Below are 20,556 nucleotides of genomic sequence, written 5' to 3'. Positions count from 1 at the left end.
AATGACATTCGAATCGTATCTACATCCAAAAATTGCAATACTGCCTCTGCTTTGTTTGCATGACTGAATTATAAAAATACAGCGCCTTGCAATACTGCCTGCGCTCTTTAAATAGCTCAACTAGAAAAACTGGCGCCTTGCAATACTGCGCGCCCGCGCTCTGTGCATATTATGTTTATCTATCATGCATTTTTGTGCCTTGCAATACTGCCTGTGCACACTGTTTTCATATGTCTAAATGGATCAAATACAGCGCCTTGCAATACTGCCCGCGCTCTTTTTAAATATCAAATTGAATCAAAACCAGCGCCTTGCAATACTGCCCGCGCTATGTACATGATTAAAATAAAGTGCTGCGCCTTGCAATACTGCCCGCGCTATTTACATGATTAAAATAGATTTCCGCGTCTTGCAATACTGCCCGCGGTCAAACAAGGACAATACTGTCATATTTCTTAGACCAAGCAACATTAGATCAAATCGTGCAATACTGCTTTTACTATATACAAAGACCATATATCAATACGTAACGTAAATCATTGCCTGTTCATTTACACAGAAAAATCGACTTTTAAAGCCAACATGCGGAATTTCAAATCCGTGTTACCAAACATGCCTTTACCGTTTCTGCAAGGGACATAATACTGTCTCCTAGTAGGCAAATCAAACCAATCGGTTACCTCCCTTACAAATGATCCATTCGGACAAATAAACGGCCAAAACAATGCCGATTTCCAGCATGGAACAATCAGAACTCCTGATGCTCTATCAAATGACATTTTCTTGAATACATGTGTAATCATTGTGATCGGGGGCACAAATAGACCAACATGATCTCCCCAAAATTCTGAAAATGCATCAACCCCTGCACATGTAGGGTTCCAGAATCTCGAATAAAATACTTGCAATTTTGCATTATAGTCCGAGGCAAACCAATCTATTTGCAATTTGCCAAATCTTTTTTGAATCATTTCAAAAATATCATTCGAAATACCCCAATCATCCATGTCTACTATCTTTGACAAGTAATCTACAATCTCATTGCTAGATCTTGGAATCCATTCCAATGCCAAAGTAATAGATTTTGCAATACAAAACTGAAATATATCTATTGCTAAAACCTGCAAATCAACTTTCATCGAGCCCTTTGCTACTATGGCTTTTACTCCCTGGTTGTCTGTAAACCATTTTACCCTCTGACCTGCCAATACATGTACTAAAGACTGTAAAACCCTGTAAACAGCGGCTAACTCTCGCCAAGTAGAAGACCTAACACTCTCTTCCGTAGTCCACGTACCATGTGATACACCGTTTCTTGTGCTTACAGCATACCCTGCAAACCCTGTACAACTAGCATCCGAATACACAATTTTTGAGCACTTAAAAGACTCAACAATACTCTTTGTGCTTAAATTTGACATATTTTCCCGCCAAAATTCTAATTGCGATTTACTTTCATCCGAAAGTTTGATATACTGTTCCCAGTGGCGTGCAACAAGAATATCGATACTCAAATTTCTAGTCATGATAAATGAAATTTGTCCAACAACAACTCTCATAGAAATAATCTGACCTACACAACTTGCAACCTTCTTAACATGTACATGTCTGTGAGTTTTGAGATTATCAAAAATCTCTGATATTGTACCCAAACATTTATTTATTCTACGATCTGGAATAGAAATAAGCCCATTTCCCGAATCTAGCGTGACTCCTAAAAACTCTAAAACCTGCGTAGGCACCCAAATACATTTCGTTGCGTTCGGAACGAAACCAGACCGTAAAAGATCAGACTTAAGCTGTTGACCAAATGACATTGCACCGTCAAATGTTTGTGAACTTCCATAGCCATCATCTAAAAACAGTGTAACAAATTTCCCCTCTCCACGCCATTTTTTCAACAAAGGTCTGGTCAATTTAGTAAAAAGATAACATGCACTTGAAATCCCAAATGGTAGCACTAGAAATCTATAAAACACATCCGTTCCTTCTGGCGTTTTCCAAGAAACCCCTAAATATTCTGTATGAGGCTCAAAAATATCAACAAAATGATAGGCACTCGTCAAATCAATTTTTTTCTGATAACACCCAGCTTTGAAAAATAACAATGCAACTTTAATGTCTTCAAATTTAACGGACTGCTTCCACAAATGTATATTTACTTCCCTTAAGTCAATATATGGTGGATATTTACAAACTGAAATCAATTCTCGATCTAACAAGTCCTGAATAGCTTCTGAAACAAATTCGGATTCTAACAAAGCAGATTTGTTATTTTTACAAAATGTCCTTGGTGGATTTGAATACAAAGGAAGTTTATAGCCGTTTTCGATAACGTCCAAAATAAATTCACCTGCATCAATAGATTGCCAAAATTGTATATGTTTCTTTAACCTTTCTCTTACAATAATGCCTTTATGTCCCTGCTCATATTCATAAAAATCATGAGTCAATTTACTATAGTCAAAATACTCATCTTCAAACATGTCATGCTGAATTTCCGGTGCGACTTCCGGTTTAACGTCCAACGGTTCCGTTGGCAGACTGGTTCCCGGCACCGGCGGCTGAAGCGAACGCAGCGGATCTATACTTGGGACAGTTCCGCCGGAAGTGGTCGGGGTCCCCACAAGCGAAACAGGATCCGGGCGGGAAACTACCGGAAGTTGCTGAGGTGAAACCTGCTGTATGGTGGGGGCCTCGAAAAAACCTCCCGCGGTTACTCGGAAAGGGTCCGTATGGCTTAGGACCGGCAAAACTGGGATTCCAAGTCGAAACAGCAGCGTTACCGTAAGAGCGACGTAGGCCGCCTCGTTGACGAGTCTTCTGCTTCTTGAGGGCCCTGTTTTCTGCTTTCTGGATCCTCAACTCATCGTCCGAATCACTGGCCACTGGATTCGTCTCATACTGCCTTACAGTCTCCCAACCCCCTGTTGAGGTATCCGCAATCCTCACAATCTTATTTCTCTTGTGAGTTTTTTCCAAAAGTTCAGTCAATTGTTCTTTTACGTAATCAAATTTCTCGTTCTCTATACCCCAAACGCACTGCTTAGCTATGTCCGCTATTTCGTTATTGAAATCATACTGATGTTTGTTTCCAGTGAAACGCCACACAAGGTCCTTTTCTGTTTTTTAACTTTTTAACTTCAGTAGCCACACTCAATGAATTGCCTTGAACATCCTTTTTTAAATTAGACAACTCCGACAATATTGCATTTAATTGCACTTGAATATTTGGAGAGTCCTCCATACTCAAAACAATGTATATACAAAACGCGCACAGTTCGACACGTATGCAAGACTAATATCGGATTAACTTAGTCTTGTCCAGTCAACGTCTCGAAGCTGAATGACCATTTACCGCCCAAACTACTCGTGCATACATTGCACGCCACCTACTGGACATTACATCTAATCAAGGAAAATAATTTTCTTCTTATTCAAATTTTCAAACGCAGAAAATTATATTGTTTTTTGTTTGCGGACGACGTTTCGAGTTTTGCTGATACGGTAATTAAGCTACAGAGACAGATTAATGAAATCAGTTATTATTGCGCTGAAACTGGTATGAGGATTAACCTTGACAAATCTAAAATAATTGTATTCAGAAACGGTGGACCGTAAAGACATTATGAAAAGTGGACATACAATGGTAACGGCATCGATTATTTTACTCCTAAACTATCATGGACAAAGACGAAAGACGTATTATCATTACACGCAACTAAAGCTGTTAATATGATTTACACGTACCAGAAGCAGTTTGGCTATTTTAGTCTTTCAGATGCATTCAAATTATTTGACGCCATGGTAAAACCCATTCTCGTGTATTCAGCTGAAATCTGGGGCTATGAAACATGTAATCAGATTGAAAAAGTGCACACGTTATTTTGTAAAAGGATATCGTGTTTAAATCGCAACGTAGCTGACTTTTTCGCACTCAGTGAATGTGGACGTCTCCCTCTAAACGTCAGCTACATGACACGCTGTGTAAACTATTGGCTCAAACTAATAGTTATGTCGGAAGAACGTTTACCGAAGCAGTGTTACGCAATGCTTAGAAACTTGGATGAGCAGGGACGTACAACGTGGGCAACGCATATATTAGCAGTTCACCGAAGGCATTGTGTTATAACATTTATAAAACAACTGTGGCTCCCGAGTGTTACTTGTCATTAAATTTACCATATATGTGTAAACGTGCCCTTGCAAACATTCGGTGCAGTAGTCACGATTTAAAAATAGAGACTGGAAGACATTCTAATATCGACCGAGAATTTAGATTCTGTACATTTTGTCTCGAACGTAACGTATACGTGATTGAAAACGAAGTTCACTTTTTAATTGACTGTCCTAAGTATTGTGAACTAAGAGACAATTATTTGAATTTCGATGAAGTTAATACAGTTGTAAATAGCCGTGAAAGGTTTAGAACTATAATGGCGGACACAAGAAAAGAGAGCATCTTTAATTTAGCAAAATTTATTAAACTGGGATTCGAATTAAGAAAAAATCTTAATTCTTAATTCATTGTTATGTGTATCTTGGTATAAATGCATAAGTTTTAATTTACTATCCCAATGTATACATGCATATACGTACGTGTCGAGCTAATGCTACCTAAATTGCGAGTGTAGTTTATATGTATTATGTTGCAACTGATGATCTAGATCTATATACGAATTATTGTTTGCACTTGTATTAATATTTTCATTATGTATTTTGTGAAAAGCATCAAGTTATGTACCATGTTGTAACTGATCAACTATACAATAATTATTAATTTTGGATTTGTGTTATTATCCTTATTTTATGCATTATTCAACAATATATTTATCGCATAGCTTCACATTTATAGAAAAAGATTGTAGGTTATGTTACAACTGATCAACTATATAATAATATTTTTTATGTTTGCATTTGTATTAATATTCTCATTTTGTGTATATTATTGTTTAACATTTTGTATAGCATCACTGTTATAGAAAAATCTTGTTTGAATGTATTTTGGGCTGGAGGCCTTATATTACAAATAAATGAATATTGAATTGAATTGAAAATTGAATTGCATTGAAACTTAAGATATATATTCCCAACTAACCTACTAAATTAATGAAGTTAGATAACACTTATTTGAATTTAACGTAAAAAATAGGCCTTTATTACTCGACTAATTAACCAAGTTAGATAACTTTAGTTTGCATTTAATGCAAATGATGGCTCCTTTTTTATTCAACATAGAAATTATGGTTAAGGTTTTGCATGTAACCACTTTTAAGTCAATATCTCAGCGAATATATGATGTATTGCATTGAAACTTTACACACAGGCTCCCAACCATTTAACCTTCTTATTTAATCAAGTAAGATAACTCTATCTTTCATATTATATAATTTCTGCCCTTTTATTATGCGACTTAGATATTATGGTTAAGGTCTTGCATGTTAGCACACATATAATAATATCTCAGCAACTACTTGATGTATTGCATTGAGACTTTCAACAATAGTATTCAACCACCCAACCTAATTGAACAACCAAGTTAGATAACTGTATTTTGCAAATAATGGCCCTTTATTATTAGACTTAGAAATTCTGGTTAACATTTTCCATGTAACCACATTTATGTTAATATCTCAGCACATCATGTGTAGTGCATTGAAATCTAATAGTCCATGCATGTTTCGCCAAAACTTTTCAATCCTTACACTGAAATGCGGCGGAATAGTCGAGCGCGCTGTCTCTGTGACAGCTCCTGTTAACCAGGTTTTCACATAGTGAAACCTGGTTATTAGAATGACGAACGTCGTTGTTCGGGCGGGCGGACAGGCGGGCGGCGTCAAACTCACCTATAAAACTGAATAACTTTAGTAAGGGTTGACATATCTTGACCAAACTTGGTCTATAGCAAGAGTTTATGGGTACCTTTCATGGGATTGCATTTAGGGTCCCTAGGGTCAAGGTCACTGTTACTTAAAATAGAAAAACGGTTGAAACTGAATAACTTTAGTAAGGGATGACATATCTTGACCATACTTGGCCTATATGAAGAGTTTATGGAGAACTTTCATGGGACTGCGTTTGGAATCCCTAGGGTCAAGGTCAAGGTCACTGTTGCTAAAAATAGAAAAACGGTTGAAACTGAATAACTTTAGTTAGGGTTGACATATCTTGACCAAACTTGGTCTATAGGAAGAGTTTATGGATACCTTTCATGGAATTGCGTTTGGGGTCCCTAGGGTCAAGGTCACTGTTACTTAAAATAGAAAAACGGTTGAAACTGAATAACTTTAGTAAGGGTTGACATATCTTGACCAAACTTGGTGTATAGAAAGAGTTTATGGATACCTTTCATGGGATTGAATTAGGGGTCCCTAGGGTCAAGGTCAAGGTCACTGTTACTAAAAATAGAAAAACGGTTGAAACTGAATAACTTTAGTTAGGGTTGACATATCTTGACTTAACTTGGTCAATAGGAAGAGTTTATGGGTACCTTTCATGGGATTGCGTTTGGGTCCCTAGGGTCAAGGTCAAGGTCACTGTTGCTAAAAATTGAAAAACGGCTGAAACTGAATAACTTTAGTTAGGGTTGACATATCTTGACCAAACTTGGTCTATATGAAGAGTTTATGGATACCTTTCATGGGATTGCGTTTGGGGTCCCTAGGGTCAAGGTCAAGGTCACTGTTACTAAAAATAGAAAAACAGACACAGGCTGAAGTTCTTCTGTCATTCATTAAAAACCTGGTTTCGTCGCATTGCGGTGTTTCTTGTTATTTGAATGTTCGTACAAATATTTTGATTGTGTACTTAATAGTTGTCAATACAATTTGATAGCTGATAGCACATCGACTGTAATACGGATTAATGATGTTAACTTCAACTTCCTCAAGACAGCCACACTCTTAGTTGTCTATCATAGTTACTGCGTGCATGTGCAGAGGGAACAGCGAACTAGGGAAGTGCATGACTGTACCATATCATGTAGACCGACAAAATACTCGATACGGATATAATGTTCGTATTCATCGTCAAATCTGCACTACATGTTATGAAACTACAGTAAATGGGGTAAATTGTGAGAACACCAAATAAATATCTCGATTTTCTATTTGTAGTCGTGTTGGTAATGCTATGATATTAGTTTTATTCAAATGTGAAGTGTATTTTTGGAAATTATTTCTCCAAATAAAACTAAAACCATTGCTATCATGTATAAGTCGATCAATATAAGAAAAAAAACATGAATACGAGTCCTGATAAATTAAGGAAGCAAGCCTTTATTCAATAGTGATTGGCTGTGTCCAGTGCGCAAGACCGCTTAATACCAGCCGGATTAAATACGAGCTTAGATTGGGGCTTAGTTTTATTTTGAAATCAAGATACTTCTGGATAAAAAAGCACAAGGTAAGTTCAATATTTGTATTTTGCATATCATAACGATAACTAGTTAATATCATCTAAATATGTAAAGTTATTATTGTTTTAACAGAAATACTCGATCTTAATTGAATTAATCGGTATTGATTGATTATAAATGAAATATATTAAAAATCGCTAGGAATCAAAACTCGACCTAAAGTTGCTTAAGCTTTCTAAACTGAACCCATTACAAATACAGTGGTAAGGAGGGAAGGCAATAAGAATAAAAAAAGAAAGAGGTCATAGGGGTAAAAAATGGTGAAAACAGATTTTATTTGTTCTTTGTCTTTCGCGTTTGCCCATTGCCACTAAACCGGGTTTATGTTTAAAGTTTTTGCTACTGAGCATTGTAGCTTTTTGCATATATATTGTATTTTATTTTTTAAATCTTCCTATATCATGAAGACAAAACACGCATAATTGGTGTCAGCCAATTGATAGTCAATATTTTTTAAATTGTCGGATATCATTTAACATTTAAGTCATTTGTTAGCAAATGTTTTAAATGTTACATGATATCCGATATATATATATTCAACTTGCTAGTTATTGTATAATAATCACAGATAAGTCACTCATGCGGTTACTTTAATCGTATTTTATTGCTTCATAATTGTACACTTTTTTGACAATGTGGTGATTTGAATAGTAGGGTTGAAAATAAAAAAAGACTATGTTATTCATGATAAATTTAACTCTTATATTGATAGTCATGACTACGAATCTGATTGCACTCCTGACAGGGCCTCAATCGACAGATCACATAATAATCATGGGATAAAACTGTTTGATATTTGTAAGGGGTCAAATTTTTGCATTATAAACGGTCGTATTGGTAATATCAATCAACATACATTTATGTCACATAACGGCTGTTCTTTGATTATTTGTTATCGAGTGGGCGAAATTTTTCACAGATTAAAGATTTTACTATATAATCAATTAATCCGCTTAATATTTCATTACTATGTAATAATATAGTACCTGCTACTACAAACTACTGAGAGATTAAATACAAATGGAATGTCTCTTTTAAGGAGCAGTTTCGCTCCGGGATTATTGCAAATTTACCTCCTTTTAATAACATTGTTAATAGTGCAGATTGCTCAAGCAAAGACTCTGTTAATAATATGTTGCTTATGTTTACAAACACAATACGGAATGTAGCCGACCCATTGTTTTCTAAAGAATGTTTTTATAAAGATGAGGTATATTTTACAAAGTATACAAATAGTAATAAAAACTGGTTTGACCAAGATTGTATTGTTGCACGAAACCAGTATTTGGAAGCACTAAGAAGTTTCAATATGGATAAATCAGATGATAACAGATTGATTTTATGTGAAACAAATTTATTACTTTTTATTACTGGACTACTTTAAACTTAGTTTCACATGCCAAACCCGAAGTGTCATTACCTTGCCGATGGATTTTTCCTACCCTCTGAGACCAAACGGACCAAACTATATTTTTAAATTCCTTATTTTCGAAAACAGATCTGCATTGTAATATGATGAAAGCTAAGGAATCGGATGTCTAAAAAATAATAGCAAAACAAATTTTAGCTTATTAATTCAATGTAAGTTGATATGTTGAAAGACTACTTCGTGAGAACTGTGAAACGTGAATCTTATATGCATCCTGTCTTTAAAGAGACTTGGAGCACATCGATTTGCCCTTACACGTCCATTCTTTCGACTAACTTTCTACTTTTTAGTGGAGTTACAATAACATAACTGGTACATGAAGGCAAAATTAGAGCAAAAGTTGTTCACGGTCTGTTGATAGTTATTTTTCATTTCAGCTGCACAGCATAATTGTTTTTCTTCACTTGAAAATGGCTACGGAGGAAGTAAACACTTTGACGACGGTTCCAAGAACGTACGATGACATCGATGAAGTCGTGAATGACATAAACGTGAACGACAACGAAAAGGACGAGGATTCGTGCCAAGAGTATGAAAGTGACGTCAGCTCGTGTGCTGGCAGGTCTACAAGTGACGAGTGCGAGAGAGTTGTCCAGGACATGACACCTACTGTCACCCAGTCTGCCGATAGCCTTAGCACGGACGCCAAGGAAACTGACTTCTTGTATAAGATGGTGGACCTCATTTTCAGGGAGGCCATTGTGGATGAGACGCAGAGTAACAACAGGTAACTAGACGTTGCAACAGCGGTTTAAAATTTAAATAAAAAAAAAACGGTTCTACTGTAGCTTTACATTTGTTTTGGTTCACATACTAATTGTATGCTGCTTTTATTGCCTTCTGCATTCAAGTGAGTATGACCGGTTTCAGGCCAGTGTGCAGCTTCCTTTCGCCGGAGGAGCTGTGCGCGAGTCTCACGGAACTTAGCATCGGTCAGGAGGGCAGCGATGCGAACAAACTCATCGATTTTGCCGAGAAAGTCATCAAGAACAGCGTGAAGACCGGTAAACACCATGTGTATTATTTAGCACATTTTGCCAAATATTTTTATGCCCCTCCTAAATCGTATACAATGCGATGCATAAACAAAAATATGCATACACCAAATGCACATGCTGGAACATATAATTATACGGATTGTTTTATTTTATGTCATTTTAGCTCGACTATTTGTAGAATACATAAGTTTAAGTTTAAGTTTAAGTTTATTGAATAATACGTTAGACAATATGTCCATGAGTATACACGTTATAAAACGTACATTGTTATACAAACAAGTCATAGGTCGTAAGACATGATGTATTAACAGCGAAAAGAGAATATGTTTTCTACTCATAATACATATGAAAAGTTTTTCGTAATTCGAACGCTTTATACACATACATCGCCAAATTTCTATTAACAACAGCTTTTTGAGAGGTTATCAACTCAATAAACTTAAACATATTCCGTCTTTTAAAGTAATATGGTTTGATATACATTTTTCATAGTTCAGCATACAATTGACATTCAAGTAAAAAGTGATATTCGTCTTCAAGAGTGTTACAAAATAGGCATGTTCTTTCATTATAAGGTGTTGCGGTTGGTTTATGTCATCTACCTGATTCGATGCTCAACATATGATTTAACCTAGACAATGCATATCTATATTTTGTTTTATTTACATTACACAAATAGGGTTGTAATTCAAATAACGATAAATGTACGTAAGTTCGAGTTCTGCTAGACTCTCTGAGCTCAGACTGCCAAATTTGTATATATATATCTATATCTATATAAACTTAAACATATTCTAGTATATATATATATATATAATACAAAGGGCTTTTCTACTCGCCCCGGCGTCGGCATCAGCGTCGGCATCCGGTTATTGATAAAGGATAACACTAAAGGGAACGTGTCAGTTTCAGTGCAAGTTGGCATTTTCACTTCTTATCCAATACCCTTCATTCAATTCACTTAAGACTTCACACAGTTATTCAGGACCATCACACAATGAGGTTACGTATCTCCAAACATTAATTACTTCTATACCCTTCATTCAATGGACTGGACTAGTTAACATAACTCCATATTTACTCTTTTACAAATCATGACTATTGATTGACCTTTTATTGCCTCTTTTGATACATTTTAACCAAAATGAAACTTAGTTATTAGAATGATGTAAACCGTTGTTGGTGTGGCGTCAAACTCACCTATGGTATAGAATACATTTAGGCATAAGGTATGACAAATGGTGACTAACTTGGTATATAGGAAGAGTTTGTGGATACCCTTCATGGGATTGCGTTTTTGGTCCCCTTAAGTCAACATGAAGGTCTCTGTTACTAAAAAAAGAAAAGTGGCTGGTCCTTAATAGCTTCAGTTGGGATTGACATGTTGCAACCAAACTTGGTATAGAAGAAGAGTTTCTAGTGACCTTTCATGGGATTGTGTTTCGGGCTCTGAGAGTCATGGTCAAGGTTAAGGTTACTGTTACTAAAAGTAGAAAAATGGATAGTAAGGAATAACTTGAGTTAGGATTGACATATTGTGACCATACTTGGTAAATAGGAAAAGTTTTTCGAGACCTTTCATGACATTGCTTTTGGGGCCCCTAGCGTCAAGGCCACAATTACTTAAACATAGAAAAACAGTTGATACTGAGTAACTTTAGTTATGGTTGACATATTGCAAATTAAACTGGTATACAGAAGGAGTTTATGGGGACCGTTCATGGGGATACGTTGGGACCCTTAGGGTCAAGGTCAAGGCCACTGTTACTAAAAATAGAACACCGTTTGGCACTGAATTACTTTATTTAGAGTTGACATATTGTGGCTAAACTTGGTGTGAAGGATGTATAGGGGGGATTAACATGGGGTTGACTTAGGGGTCCCTAGGGTGAAGGTCAAGGTTACTGTTAATAAAAATAGAAAAAAACCCTAGATAAAACTGAATCTCACAACGAAGGCTAAAGTTCTATGGCCAATCATTGAACACATGGTTTCGTCGCATTTCTTGTCGTGGTTTTTGTTTACTTTTCACTCTGTCTATTTAGTATTGCCTTTGAAAGACACAAATTACATCATTATTGTATGCCTTTCTAGCAGAGTTTAGTCGAGACAAGATACGAGATACAAGGATCTTTATTTAAATTTGGGTATGTGACAACAAGAAACATAAACTCAATGAGCTATTTTCAGACATGAATAACAAACATACAGAACATATCAAAACAACAAAGAGATGGTGACCTGGAAATAAAAGCATATATTTTTCAAATAGGTACAATATTGGATGCATTATTTACAAAATCCGTGTCTTAAAATATTCATGCATAAAATTACAAAATGTAAGACCGAAGACGGATAAGAGCACTGATAACAATGATAATATCAACTAGTTTTACCGACTGTATGGCCAGTACACACGCGCACGGTTCCTCTAGTTGACATACCACTGTTAAATGGTTAGTTCTATCAAGGGTATAACTAAGGGATATGCGTTTAAATTGTTAACAGAAACAAATGTAAGTATCATTATGCATATGGGAATTACAGCACGGTACAGTGATGTGTAGTTGGTTAAATTGTTGTAATTAATTTAGCTTGTTAGAAAAACCATCCAAATCTCTTACCGGCTACTGTCCTGACAATATCAGCACCCACCACTGTGTAAGAATGTTAATTGAAAATTCCAAATCGTAACACCTAAACACATACCTTCCAAGTAGTTGTATGTGTTCTACAGATGTTATATAAATTTGAAACAATCATATATAGATATTAACCTTTGTTAAATAATTTGATATTTTATTCATATTCAAAATGCCCGCTGAAATCTTTTATGGTATTTTAATGCCACATGAACGACAGCTTTGTTTATATTATGTTTTATTATATATATATCAACTCCTGCTCTGTTTTACGGACACTTTAATACCACTAAATTATGATTTACTGTACATTAGTTTGGTTTGGGTTATTTTTTGTTAATCGCACTTCACATGTACAAATGTACGGCTCAATACTTTTTAAAAACCACTTTATATCAAGTCTACTTGTACTCCGTGACTGTCTATGTCTGTTAACTGGGGCGATTGTTTATTAGTGTTTGAAAATCGGACTCTTTTTGCTATCGATAATCGAATCGAATCGGACCAGGCATTTCGATTTACTATCGAACAATAATCGAAAGTTCATGATATCAGTAAGGAATATATTATTTATACATAGTATCACGAGCATGGTTAAACCTGGATTCAGTACGTGTGATGCTATATGCATGCTTTTTGCAACAGAAAGTAAGTTTCCATAGCCCCGTTCTGTCTTTAAACAACTAAACGAAAAAAACATTAACTGCAAAATGATGCACACTGGAACATGTAAGGTATCTTAATTTTTTATACATGTAAACGCATATCATTTTTTTGTGAACCTGTTAAATTCATCATTTCATTAGAACATCTTAATTTCATAAAACTTTCAACAAAAAAAGTAATTTAGTTAATTACAAACCAAACCAAAAACGTTTTCAAAAACAGAATGCATCGAGCCGGGATCTCCGGTATTTACAGGAAAGATCTCATCCACTACATCATAGAGACAGGTTATTGAAGAATGTTTTATGAAATATATAAACAATTAAGATTAATTTGTAATTTTGGAAGAGGTTTTAAGTTTTTAAGCAAAAGTGTTTACATTCATATCAATTGTATAAGAGAGTGACATCTCTTGTTTAAATAAACTCAACGAGAATTTACCTGAAAGAAAAATTTACATTTACTCGACTTTTGCCACAGAACAAAAAAATACGTAGTTACCGGAAGTAACATTAGCGACATCGATTTTGGACAACCACTATCGATTGTCGCCGATATAGCATTGCCAGCGACGATTAATCGATTGTACTCGATTATCGTTTCATCACTATTGTTTATTGATGCGAAAAATACCTCCTACATGGGATATACAGCAATGTCTGTTTATAAGTCATTAGTATAATGTTTTTAGAAAGCATTATTATCGTGTACATGTACTTGTCTGTTGTCATACGCATTAAATGAAAAATATTCAAACGAAAGCAGCAACTATTTTGGCTCTTGAAGCATTCACATGCATTTATATATGTTACATTACTATTGATATTAATACAATGTATTTATATTTGTACAACACTACAACAATACATTGTGTTAACGTGTTATACGTATTTGTTTATTGTACGCGATTCATTTTTTTTAATTAAAAACATAAATTCCTCTTTTTTGATAGATGTCTAAATGCAATATTTCTATGCATACTAATACTACTTCGCCTTAAAGTATTGTTTGTTTCTGTTGTGTATTAGAAATAATTGTTTGTATGGTACCTTTTTTGCACTTCTTATCTGTTCGCCTTTGTTTACGATAAGAATGTACTTCGGGCTTACATCATATTACTTTTTTCTTTTTTTAGTTCAGAAATATGTCAAAGAACGATTACTTTTTTTCTCATATCATCTTTATATAAAAATATGAATCATACTCAAAGCATTATTCATCTGATATCTCTAAACGTTCAAGGTTTAAGGGATAGTAATAAATGAACGCGCCCTTGTCATTAAAGAAACACATTTAACTGATAATATCGAAAAAATAATTAATGATTTCATTGGTTGGACTTTAATAAATAGATATGCTGAATCGAATAGATAGGGTTATTCAATATTGATGAAAACTTCAAATAAGTATTTTGAATACTGTAAGCGATATACAAGGCAGATATATTTTACTTAATTTAGACAAATTTGATAATACTTACACTAAAGTGAACTTAAATGCTTCAAATAATAAAAAAGAAATGTCTTTTAAACCAAATTATCAAATATCCTTTATGAAAATAGTTCAGGGATTAAGATTATTTGGGTGGATTATAATGACACGTTCACCAGCGATCTAAAAAGCAAGTCACAACGTCTAAGGTCAATATTGTAGAATCGTGATATATTTGGAAATTACTTAATCCAGAGAAACAACAATATACTATGAGGCGTAAATGACGATATTGACAAAAGTAGAACAGACTTCTGGCTTATTGAACAAAAAATTGTACCCCATATATTAACCACAGATATACAACCTGCCATCATACAAACAACGGATCACATGGCTATCTCAATTAAGATTAAAATACCAAATCAAAGTGGTCCTTGGTATTGGAAATTTAATAATTCTTTCATTGAAAATAATGAGTACAAAACTATTATTAGCATTGTTCTAGATACAATCATTCAACAATACATGAAACCTCAAATAAAATGGGCAATTTTCAAAATAGTTGAATTTTCGAAACAAGAATCACTAACTCTCAATAACCGTCTTAATGAATGAGAAAAAACTTAAAATATGAATCAAATGACAAAAATCTGGACGTTGAAATTTCCGCACGTATTATTCGAATTAAAGGAGAACTCAACGAAATATATAAAAATAAAGCCACAGGCGCACAGATACAGTTAAAAAATAAAGCCACAGGCGCATGATAAAGGTGAATTACATTTTACTCAAAGGCAAAGTGTATTTCGATATCATATAAAAAAGAGCCCCAGAAAATCTTGGAAACTGGCGACCTATTTCAGAAAACCTTTAAAACTGGCGACCTATTTCTCTTTTAAATATTGATTATAAGTTAGCAGCAAAAGTTCTAGCAAAACGACTACAATCTGTTTTAACAAGCATCATAAGTCAAGACCAACAAGGATACATTGAAAATAGGAATATATGTTTTAACATAAGGCAAATAGATGATATAATTGATTATACGGAAGTTAATCGATTTAGATGCTATTCTATTTTTAGATTTTAAAAAAAGCTTTTGATACAGTTGAATGGCCTTTCCTGTTTAAAATTTTGAATTAATATGGATTTAAACCTTCCTTTTTTATTGGGTGAGAAAGCTGTATTGTAACATAATGTCAAAATTGCAAACAATGGATGGGTCAAAAACTCACTACAACGTGGTATACGGCAAGGTGTCACCTTTCTACTTTGCTTTTTACTACAGTAGCTGTATCAACTCCGTTAAGAATATGTGGAAATTATATAGGTATAAAATACAAGGAAAACATCTTAAAGTTACTCAACTCACAGATCACATAACTCGTTTTTTAAAGAATCACAATGAAATACCAATCGTTCTTGATGTATTCGATCAGTTTGAACACTATTCTCGACTGCAATTAAATAGGGAAAAGACACGACGTCTTTGGATTGGCCTATCAAAAAGAAGTGAAATTAATAATATAAATAACAATAATGAGTTTACGTCAAGAAACGATAGGTCACTTGAAGTATATTTTGGAAATGATAACCATGAATGTATAATTTCAAAAATAATATTATTTGAATATTATTCTAAAGCAATTACATTAAAATGGTTGATTAATCTGACTATTAAACCAATTTAGAAATACTTTTCTTATATTCCATTTGAATTTAGACTCCATTAAATCTATATCAAAGCAAACAAAATAACTCTCTTCTATAAGCTTTTGTTATTAATATGGCTCAGTTTAAACAACTTCCAGTTAATCAAACGAAAACACCCAAAAGCTTCTACACTATTTGAAAAGAAATAATATGGGGAAATAATTTTATTAAAAAGTTTTTGTTACACTGGGTAGGTACAGCATACAGCCATCTTATGCGTCATCAGCCTTTTGGTTTAGATTGTGATCTTTGTTTTTTTTAAGAACTGGGTTGATTCCAAAATACATAAACGATATTCTATCGAATTCGGGCATGTAAAACGCGAATTGTATTCTTAATAGGATCAAAATTAAACAACACAATTTCAGGAGTAAATATCTTATAACAAGCAGTTCCTAACAGGTGAAAAGAAACTCTTACATCAGATGTATCTACAAATACTAACACCAATACAAAATTACTAATAAGTTTCCATAACAAACCGTTCAAAGATATGACGAATAAGAAATTTATCAAATCTGTATTAAGCATTTTTATAAAAAACACACCAAAAAACCTTCATTCATGGGATCGACAAGAGCATAATTGCTCAAACTTTTGGTACTGTGTTGTGGATAATAAAGTTTAACAGTTTAAAATAAAGTTATTGCATAATCTTGCAGCAACGAATTCAAAAAAAAATTACATGGGAGTCGAAGGGCTGTCCTTTAAGCATTCATTGTAAGGAAGTAGAAGACTAAGCACACTTTTTTATTAAATGTCCTGTTGTGACCACTTTTTGGAATGCTAAACATATGTTGTTAAAAGATGTGGATTACAGAAAGAAATTAAGAACATAAGATATATAGTAGTAGGTTACAAAATTGATCAAAAGGAGTATAATAGTGTCAACATTGTCTATTGTATTGTTAAACATAAATTATCTGTGAAAGGAGAGCCAAACTGATAAATATTATGTACCATTTATATAATGATTTAAAAGATCTTCAAACTCACCTGAAAAATCAACACCTTTTAAACGTTTTTGAACGACAATATAGATAATTTTACAACATAATTTAATGGCAATTTTTCAAAATGTTTACAGTTTAACCCATTTTTTAAAATGATATTGTTCCTCTTGTATATAAAGACAATAAACGGGTTGTCATGAACTGGTAATTCTAAAAAAAGAGTTTTATTAGCAGCGCAATTTAAATGCCCAGCAATCGCTGAATAAACCGAACGGAAACCAGTTCGATAAACCAGTGTATACTGGAGTGCAAAGCTAAAGAGCAGTCAGTCGATAATATAATTAATTGTTTTCAGCCCATCCACGGTTTTTCAACCAGTTATATGGCGGACTCAGCAAGTATTCCATTGCCGGGGCTTGGTGCGCCGAGGTCCTCAACTCCAGCATGTAAGTGTTATACTTCTTGCACATTCGGCCATGGAATTGTGCCATGATCCCCCATATTGTATGCAAATATACACCCCAAATTAAATACAGAGCTTTTTGCATCTAAAATTAAACTATGCTGTATTACACCGTGATAATGCCATATCTAAACATCATAATTTGCACATTTAGTCGTATGTTTATCTGAAACCAACATGTCTTATTGCTCGTTTCTACGTATTAGGTAACAATGAAACCTTGCCACAAGTGTTGTTGTTTTATTTTGCATATTTTGAAAATTTGCATCAAGAATGTTAAATTATTTTTATGGATATTAAAATTGTAAATGTAAGCCTGAATATCGAATAGTTAGCATAATGAAAGATAAAATATGTATAATACATAATTCAGATAGTTCACTTCTATCGTGACACAATTGACACAATTTCACAAATAGTGCTCTTTGGGTTAGAATTATGAAACTTTGCCTGTACATATACATGTTAAGGTTACAAGGGATCAGACACCACCTAAATTTAGCCTAAGATGACCCCCTACATTCTTAATATTATAAAGTGGAACAGTCATAAATAAATAAATTGTTTTATCATATGCATTTTAGTGTTTTATAAACATTTATCAGTTAAATAACATTTTGATATTTTTCGCTGTTCCTGCTCTCACAAATCAAACCTCACTGCGCACAGGGCTGCAACACAATTTCCATGACGTCATTTCCGAATGACGCTTCGTTCGCATACACTTTGGCACGACTTTCTGAAAAAAACACCTACCATTAAATGTCATGTTATATCCTTTGAAGGCATATAATAAAAAGAAACATTGATTGTTTCAGTTCGCAATATTTATCACCTCGTGAATACCAAAAGTAGATACAGCTTTTGGTGCTCACTCGGTGAAATATATTTCGATCTTAAACTGAAACAAACAATTATTCTCTTTATCATATGTCTATTAAATTCCTTTTCCATATCCAACTACAGAAAGCCGTATTGAAAAATCCGTATCATGATACTGTCGTTTTCTGATTCCGTATCATGTGTAATCTCGGAACTACGTTCGCGTTGCTAAAAATAGCGTGACAAAAAAAACCATGATAAAACCTGTCAACTTTTGAATACATTAAATGATCTAACTTTACTCACGCTTCAGAAGCATGTAAATATTCAGAAACATGGTTCTCATGTTATTCGAAGAACCATGAGAATAAACATGAAGCAGAAAACACTTCCAATCTATCTAGACAGCTACTTCAGTGAACTTGTTGTTTGCCATTTCGATATCCATAAATTGTTGCATTATTCATGTTTATTACCATAAATATGAACAGCTCGCCTATACAAAGAAAAAGGCGAATTCGCGTCATCGATAGAAATAGCGATTGACTCACGAACTTCTCTCAATTCAGTCCAGAGTTTTCCCCCTACAAACTTATCATTTTGATAAAGGTTACTCAGGTTTAGTGTTCATTAACACCTCATGTTTCTGAGAACCGAACTGAACATCGTATTTTCACTTGTTTTTGTCGTTCAGAACAATTAAAATTTAAGTAGAAAAATTAATTTTATTGCATTTCTTTATAATAAGACAATTAAAATTTAAATACAACATTGAATACTTTAAGGTACATGGACTGATCATTTCAAGGCCAGAGTATGAAAAATACCACATTTTTCAATATTCTTTTCTTCTTTTTAAGTTCATTTATCTATTTGTACTTTATTTGAGACTCATATGCTATCAAAATGGATTCCTAAAATTTCAAATACATTAAATTATCATTAAAACTATTTAAAAGCTATCACACTCTTATTTCAGCTGATACTTTGGAAGTTAACACATTCTTGATTCTTATTATTTTAAGAATGAAAAAAAAATCGTGAATACGTGCAGTTTGAATGTTTTCTGACAGGATAACATTTTTTATTTCTCTTAAATTACTGCAACATAATATCGCTTAGTGAATACGAGTTGTAATAAATATTGATATTGATATCTTACGTGAATAAAATTAGATTCATCATTATACTTACCTCAGATCATGCGCCAATATTATTTTCTATAAACCTCGACCTAGGGAGAAATGCACAACCCACAGTGCATAGAACATGTATAGCATGGAATAAATGCACACAGGGGCACATATCGAACTACCAAAGCCAACTAAGAAGCGAACTAAATAGCATCACGAACGAAAACACCGATGGATGCTCCCCTGATTTTATTAACTCATGGCTTTGCAATGCTTTAAAACAGGCCGTCTCACAACTTCCTGTAAGTAAGTTTAACCGAAAAGCCAAACCGTATTGGACGGAAGAGGTCAAAGCGGCGCATGCGCAGGCCCGATGCGCTCGGCATATATGGTTAATTCAAGGCAGACCCCGCAGTACAATGTCAGACTCATTCATAAACTATAAACAAGCCAAACGCACTTTCAGGAGAATACAGCGGAATTGTCGCGAGTCCCATGAAAACCAATTATATGACGAACTTAATAGAACAGCTGAAGTAGACTATCGAATGTTTTGGAAGTTGCTAAAACGAAACAGCAAACGATCTTTTGAGACTTGCTCTGAGTTGAAAATAGACGACACGAGTTATAAAGATGACAGAGTGACTGACGGATTTAAAAACCACTATTCAAAAGTTTTTAGTCACCCAAACGAGCATGACATCCTATCAGAAGATGATTTGTTCGAACTTCAGTGTTTTCTTACATGTAAAACCACTAACAACACCGTCACCCCAATTAGCTTAGATGAGGTTAACAAAATAATCAAATCCCTCGCGAAGAGAAAAAGCCCTGGTCATGATGGAATAATGAACGAACATGTCATATTCGGCGGACTTGCTGTCAC

The 20,556-nt window shown here is 34.2% G+C and overlaps 1 protein-coding gene across 1 annotated transcript; it reads left to right on the top strand.

Moving 5' to 3' along the window:
• Positions 1-7,078: 7,078 nt before the first annotated feature.
• Positions 7,079-17,702, top strand: LOC128226265 (acidic amino acid decarboxylase GADL1-like). The gene is made up of 4 exons (XM_052936147.1): positions 7,079-7,404; positions 9,224-9,573; positions 9,717-9,850; positions 17,608-17,702. The coding sequence occupies exons 2-4, from the start codon at positions 9,257-9,259 to the stop codon at positions 17,700-17,702; spliced, it is 546 nt and encodes a 181-aa protein (XP_052792107.1). The 5' UTR covers positions 7,079-7,404; positions 9,224-9,256.
• The last annotated feature ends 2,854 nt before the right edge of the window (positions 17,703-20,556 follow it).

Source organism: Mya arenaria, chromosome 3, assembly GCF_026914265.1.
Source record: "Mya arenaria isolate MELC-2E11 chromosome 3, ASM2691426v1".
NCBI lineage: Eukaryota > Metazoa > Mollusca > Bivalvia > Myida > Myidae > Mya > Mya arenaria.
The sequence above is the reverse complement of the archived record's forward strand: the minus strand, read 5'-3'. Positions and strand labels throughout refer to the sequence as shown.

Bases quoted from the DNA above. Each gene is read 5' to 3' on its own strand.
- LOC128226265 (XM_052936147.1), top strand. From the start codon at position 9,257: ATGGCTACGGAGGAAGTAAACACTTTGACGACGGTTCCAAGAACGTAC. The intron at 9,574-9,716 runs GTAACTAGACGT...GACCGGTTTCAG, and splicing joins GAGACGCAGAGTAACAACAG to GCCAGTGTGCAGCTTCCTTT. The intron at 9,851-17,607 runs GTAAACACCATG...AATTGTTTTCAG, and splicing joins CAAGAACAGCGTGAAGACCG to CCCATCCACGGTTTTTCAAC.